General features: G+C 58.6%; 1 protein-coding gene across 1 annotated transcript in view; it reads left to right on the forward strand.

Annotated features, from left to right (window-relative positions):
* Positions 1–6,489, forward strand: part of PLXNA4 (plexin A4) — a 387,926-nt gene extending 381,437 nt beyond the window's left edge. Inside the window, exons 27-28 of the mRNA XM_045288925.1 lie at positions 1,223–1,373; positions 3,645–6,489. Coding sequence (XP_045144860.1) covers positions 1,223–1,373; positions 3,645–3,740 — 247 coding nt within the window. The 3' untranslated portion in view covers positions 3,741–6,489. The remainder of the gene's footprint in view (positions 1–1,222; positions 1,374–3,644) is intronic.
* The last annotated feature ends 400 nt before the right edge of the window (positions 6,490–6,889 follow it).

Raw genomic sequence — 6,889 nt, forward strand, 5'->3', positions numbered from 1 at the left:
CCCCGTCAGCCTGTCCCCTGTCCCCGGTGCAGCCCTGGGGAGGTCCAGGCAGGGGACAGGGGCGGGGTTGATGGACTCAAGGGCGGAGCAGTGAGGCAGGTGGCAGGAAGGACACGGGGCTTGTCCAAAGCGAGACTGTGTCTGGGGGCTGGGGAACGCCCTGATAGCGTGGGATCGGGCCCTGGGTTCTGGGTTCTCACCTGCTCCTGAGTGAGGCCCCCTAGAACCCTATGGGCTCGCTGTTCCATCTGCCTCAGCCTGGGCCTCCACTGCCCCACCTGCCCTGGTCTGCATTCTAACTCTCACTTTCTGGATGGCCTGGGCGAGGCTGCTGCCTGGACTCCAGGGTTGGTGGCCTTCTACTCTCCCGAAGCCTCTTGGTCGCTTTGACAGGGAGTCCTGGGGCACAGTCAGTCATTCAGCACACTGCTTGCTGCTAACTGTATGGTCAGAGGTTCAGATCCACCAGCCTCTGTGAGGGAGAGAGATAGGCTGTGTGCTTCTCTAAGGAGTTCAGCCTTGCAAACCCTCGAGGGCAGCTCTAGTCTGTACCCTGAGGTCACTAAGGGTCGCCATCGGCTCGGTGGCGGCAGGCTGGGTTGGCTTTTTCATTTGGGGGTCTGTCTTCGGAGGCCCGGCAGCCGTCGGGGCGCACCTAAGGCAGGGACAAGGGCTATCTTTGGGGTGCTGGATCCTCTGCCTCCCTCATTACAAAGCCACACAGCTCCTCCTGGCGTGGGGAGTTGGGGTTTGGTGCCTAAAATGTCAAATTGCAGAAATTAAGCATGCAAGTGCTGGCATCTCATTAACCAGTTGACAGCCGTGCACAGCTGCAAGTGACAGTGACTGATTGTCTTCTGCCAGCCTCTCCCCCAGCAGCCCAGCCCTCCCCCCCAACACCACTTCGGGAGGGAGCCCGGCACCCCAGAGTGCTACAGGGAACTTCCTGTGGCTTCCACACTACGGAGATGGGAGTGAGGCGGGGACCCCAGGTGATCGGGGCTCCTGCAAACCCTCCTCTGTGACTCACAGTCCTTGCCTTCAGAGTCTCCGGCTCCAGAGGGAGAGAGATCACCTCTGGTCCCCAGCTCCCCACAGTCAGTGGGGACATCCACAAACTCAAGGGGACACGTTGGCCCGCAATGCCCCCTTCTCCCCCCCACCCCACCCCAAGGAAGAGCTGTGGCTTCCAGCTCTGTCTCTCCCCACACCTGCCCTCCAGGTACTACTCGGACATCGGCAAGATGCCAGCCATCAGCGACCAGGACATGAACGCCTACCTGGCTGAGCAGTCCCGCATGCACATGAACGAGTTCAACACCATGAGCGCCCTGGCTGAGATCTTCTCCTACGTGGGCAAGTACAGTGAGGAGGTGAGCCCCTACCCTCCCTGGGTCTGCTGGGAGAGACCGGACAGGGGCTGGGGAGGCGGCCCTGCCCACAGCTGGCACATCTGCCTCCGCCATGGCCATGGGACTGGCCCACTGCACCAAGCCCTGCTCTCCAGGGAGGCACAGATCAAGATCCGTCTGTCCCTCTTCTGTTCCTCCGCTTCCTCTCTCCCCCTCCTTCACTGCCGCCTCTCTTCTATTACTCCGTTCCTCCGACACAAGGCTCTTTAATCAAGCGCTTCTGGAGGCCAGTGTGGGGTGAAGAGGGCAGTGGGCAAGGGGAAAAGAGACCCAAACGAAACTCACCACCCTCCAGGCAATGCCAACCCACAGCTACTCTGCAGGGCAAGGGAGACCTGCCCCTGTGGGTTTCCCAGACAGCAACTCTTTACGGGAGTAGGAAGTGTGCCTGGTCTTTCTTCCACCGATCAGCAGCTGGCGGTTTCGAACTGCCGACCTTGTGGCTCGCAACCCAACTTGTCACCACTCTGTCCCCAGGGCTCTTCTCTTTTACTGTTCCCTCCCTTTTATTTCTTGATCCCTTGGATTGAATTCTCTGGACTCAGCCCTTCTGAGCCCTAGAGGGGGCTGTGGGGTGAAGGGGGCAGAGACATGGAGGGAAAGGGAAATAGAGTGAGAGTGGGGTGAGAGAGGAGGTGGAGTGGAACAGGTCTTTTGGTGGGTGGGGGGGCTTGTTAAAAATCCCCTGGAGTAAAAACCACTATCGACACGACCTTCCTGCTTGGCACGTATTCACTCACTCACTGCCATGAGTCAATGCGGGCTCATGGTGACCTTCGAGGACAGGGTAGACCTGCCCCTGTGGTTTCTGCGACTGGAACTCATCTACACGTTGGTCTCCCCAATTTCTAATAAATTGACTAGGCTGTGAACCCCAAAGCCTGGGCGCCCTGCAGCCATCGGGCCCTGCTCATTCCCTCCTGGGCCACCCCAGGCCCCCAGCAGCAGTGGGATCAACTCTTGCTTGCTGCATTGTCTCATGGTCTGCCTCAGGCGTACAGAGGGCGCTCACACAGGGCACCTGTGACCCTGTCTGCTGGAGCAGACCAGAGAGGGACCCGAAGCTCCCTTGGTAGAGATTTCAGACCTCCGTGCCCATCTAGAACTGGGAGGAGCCATGACTCAAACCTGCAGCTCCTGAGTCTGAATCCAATTCAAATGCCTTTTCTATCACATGCCCAAACAACTCCACGTGGCTGTCCTCCGCCAAGGGTTGGCTCTGGGACAAAGCTTTGACTGGCCCTCTCAACCAGATGTGCATGACCAGTGAAGGCTTAGCTACCTGCTACTGGGAATGCTTTTTGCTTTGTGGGCGCGGGCAAAGTGAAAGCCAGGGACTTTCTGACTGTGATTTCAGGCCTCGATGAACTGGAAGGGAGATTTTTCCTGTGTTTAGAAAGAGGGCCAGGATGTCTTAATACCTGTGCGATCCCATTCCCAGTGGACTCCAAGCAACATGCTGGCATTGCTCTGGAATGTTGACCTACGAACCTACAGTGGCGGCAAAGCCTAGGTCTCAGCCCACCTGCCATTCGTGGGTGGGAGAGCACGCACATGGTCCACACAGGACCATGAGTGTCCACACCCCGTGTTCTTTGACACACAGGTCCCTGCATGTCCTGCACATACATGTGCCTCTCAACACCCCACCCCCCAATGTTAGCGCTCCAGAGCTGACAGAAAGTATCGCAAACTGAGTGGCTCAAAACGAGGGGACTGTCTGGTCCTCCAGTTCAAGGAGGAGGCTAGGCGTCTGCCCTATTGATTCTTAGGGAGAATATCTGGTCCTTCGTCTCTCCTACGACTTCCTATGGTTGCTGGCCATCCTCAGTGGGCGTTGGCTCATAGACACATCACTGCCGTCTCTGCCATCGTCCTGGCATGGACTCTGTTTCTGTCTCTTAAAGACCCCACGCCTCTTGGGTTAGGAACCCACCCCACCCTGAATGCAGTGTGTGACTCATGTTAGCTAAAAACTAAAAACATCATCACAACTCTCTTCCAAACAAGGTACTGCAGGTGAAGACGTCACTGGCCTTTGGGGGCACTGGAGGTTGGCGGGGGATAGGGGAGGGCCCAGTTCAGTCCACGGCCCCTCCCCATCCCTGTTACCCAGAGCAGGCTGCCGACTTAAGCCCTTACCTGTGCATATGTACCTGGGTTCTCAAACCCTGACTGTGTCTGCATGCACACACACTCACTTGAGTGACCTTGTCCTTTGCCCTTCCACAGATCCTGGGTCCCCTGGACCATGACGACCTGTGTGGGAAGCAGAAACTGGCCTACAAACTAGAGCAAGTCATAACCCTCATGAGCTTAGACAGCTGAGAACCGCCCTCCAGGGCTGCCCTGGGGGTGGACACACCAAGCCGTGCCTCAGTCTAGGGCATCATCTTTACCAAGTGCAAGTTCCGACGGGCCCCCCCACTGCACCGCCGGCCCATGCAGCTCAGTCCTCTCTCTGCCTCCGCCCGTCTCTCCCTCCTCCCGGGGCCCTCCTCTCAGCTGCTCGGCAGTGGACATGCACCATCCTCATATCATCCGGATGGCCAGGCCTGCAGAGAGGGACCAAGGAGAAGACGCCAGGGCAGACCCCAAGTCAGCAGCGGCACCCACACGTGGGGGGAAGCTGAGAGGGCAGGGCGGGCCTGTGCTGCTGCTCCGTGGGGCGCCTTGGCCTCAGGGTGACAAGCTTAGTATTACCTTCTCTGGGAAGACATCACCAGCCTGCTCTTCCTGCTTCTCCATCTCCAAGGGGACCCACGGCGGGACGGTCACTTAGCCACAGGGCGAAGAATGGCCATGCCTGAGTGGTGTCGATGGAGCAGGTGTGGGATGGGGAGCCCCCTTGGGATGACATCACTGACCTGCTGTGGTTTCCCGATCACCTTGAAGCCTCCCCCAGGGCCCACAGGGAGTCGTCTGGCCAGGCTCCTCCTTGCCAGTGGGGAACCAGCCAGAGGGAGGACGGAAGGACAGCAGTACATCCCCTTCTGGAGATGCTCCAGCAGAGAGACCCTGGCCTGCAGGAGAGGGGTAGGAACAAGAGTATGTCTTCCTCGGAAGCAGCTCTTCTTTGCCATTCACCTCTAGGTGCAAGCGAGTCCCACTCACCGTCGTTGGTCCTGCCCATTGTCAGCGCTGCTGGGGTGGCTCAGAGACAGCCCCTCCACCCTCCTTGCCCCTCTTCCTCAAGGTCGATGTGAACGGCAAGCAGGGTGTGTCCAGAAGTTCCTACCTCCAACTTGCTCCCTGGCTCCACCCCCACCACCCCTGCCTGACCACTCTAGAAGTTTGGGGCCCCATCCTTCTTGACCAACCTTTGGGAGACAGGGCCCAGGTGGTAGCCACTGCTATGCAGATGCCGCTGTCCCCAGGCTACCCAGACACACCCCCTCAGGAGGGGGTCTCATCAGCACTTGGTGGTCTCTGGAGTCACTCCCTTCCTCCCTTCAAGGAAACAGTCAAGGGCAGCCTCAGAGAGACCGTCCAGAATCCCAACTGACCTCCACAGCTAGCTTGTCCTGTCAGCAGGGACCCAACGGTCAAGCTGGAAGACCAGGTCAGAGAGGAGAGGAGAGAAGAGACGGACAACTGACCTTGACCCTGGCTCCACTTCTCCTCTCTTCATCCATCTCTCCCTTCCATCGTTGCCACCAGCCAGGCCCCGTGTGTGTGCTCTGAGATGGGTGTTGATTGGGTGGACAGGGACCAAGGTGAGAGATGGCCGAAGGAGAGTCATGGGACCCACATGTCTTGAAGGGGCTTAGAGTCGGGGCCCGTCTCCAGCCACATCCAAAGGACCTCTTCCCAGCAGCCCACTCTAGCTCAAGTTGCCGTTGCCTGCGAGGGACCACAGAAGTGTCATCTCACGTCCAAGTAGACATCCTCATTAGTCCTGGCCCTTCAGTCCAAAGGAGCCCCTCTCGGAACCTGAAAGGAGCCGTGTGTTGCCCGCCCAGGCCATGGGGCTACCCGAGCTTGCTCAGAACGCCAGCCCTCTGGATACACCGTGTACTTGTGCGTGGGTCTGTCACCCAGGGTGCCCCACGCATTGGCAGACAGCTCCTGTGGAGGGGCGTGTCCCAGGGTCCCTTCTCTACCCACCTTCTTCGAATCCATTCATCCTGCGGCTTCAGGGCATTTCCTCGCTTGCTTTTTTTTTGTTTGTTTTTTTAATGCCGATGGTGAACGAGGCAGAGAGGAAGGAGACGTAACCTGTCCTCAGGAAATCAGGGTGTTCATCTGCCAAGGCTGGGACAGTGGGGACCGACCGGTGCAGGACAACCTTGGGCACCATGGAGGGCCAATGGTAGAAAAGAGACTAACCACCGTGCCAGACTGGGGGACTGGGGAAAGGTGCTTCTCAAGGGGAAACGTCTAACTCAAGGTGCGGGCAGGTGGAGCAACCTGGGATTTCTCTCCCTGGTCCTTTGTTTTTTCCCCCCAGAGAAAGCCACAGGACCTGGCCGGCCTGAGAGGAGGCTGTGGGGGGTGCCCACAGCCCCACCACACGGGGGATTTTTGCACACGGGGAAGGGTCAGAGGGGAGAGGGACGCAAACGTATTTAACGCAGATTTGCCGAAAGAAAGGTGTGTGTGGGTGTGCGTGTGTGAGTGCGTGCGTGCGTTCGCTGTATGTTTTCAGTTTTGCACAGTGAGCGGGGGAACGGCAGAAGCAAAGACTGCTGGGTCGTTTTTTACGGGATGAGGAGTGTGGTTATTTCTCGGTACAGACATTGGGCTGCCCACCTTGTTTTGTCATTTTGTTTTCAAACACCTCAGAGGAGTCTACGGGCTGGAAGAGAGCGGAGGGAGAGTCGGAGGGAGCCAGATGTCCTTGCCCGCCTGGCTTCTCCCCCAGGGGGGTAGGGTGGGCGCCCTTGACGTGAGCGGCAGGTGGGGGTCTCTGGTGCTTCCTTTGGGAATGGAGAGAGAACGGGCAGCCCCGCCAGGCTGGCCTGAAAACTCTCTTCCTTTGGGCTTGTTTTCCGTTTGTCGGGGTTGGGCTCTTGCTGCCCATACATTGAAAAGCAAAGACACGCAGAGCCCCCCCCACCCCCCCACCCCCAGTGGTCCTGCCCCCACATCTTCTTTCCACACCCCTGGAGGGAGAACCCCCTCCGGTTTGTCGGCTGGAGACCAGAGCCCCCCCAGCCTCCCTGACACCACCCCTCTAGGTCAAGGCCAGTTGGCAGGGTCATAGTCTGCTCAAGGTGGGACCTTCATCTGACTCTCGAGTTCTAGGCAGAAGGCAGGAGAGGAAAGGCCATCTCCCCATTCACCCCCTGCACCCCTTCTTTCCCCCGAAACTACCAGGGTCAAATGGCACCTGGAGGTCAAAGAGCCTGGATTCGGTGGGGCTTTGGCGTGCTGGAAAGGGTGGGCTGAGAGTCAGCAGGTGGGGAGGGGGACTTTGAAGAACAGGTGTGGGAGGAGACCCCTCTCCAGGAGAGCAGTGGCCTCGCCCCCAGGAC

This window comes from Echinops telfairi, unplaced genomic scaffold (genome assembly GCF_000313985.2).
Source record: "Echinops telfairi isolate 266 unplaced genomic scaffold, ASM31398v2 ScPeMD7_23;HRSCAF=83, whole genome shotgun sequence".
Classification (NCBI taxonomy): Eukaryota; Metazoa; Chordata; class Mammalia; order Afrosoricida; family Tenrecidae; genus Echinops; species Echinops telfairi.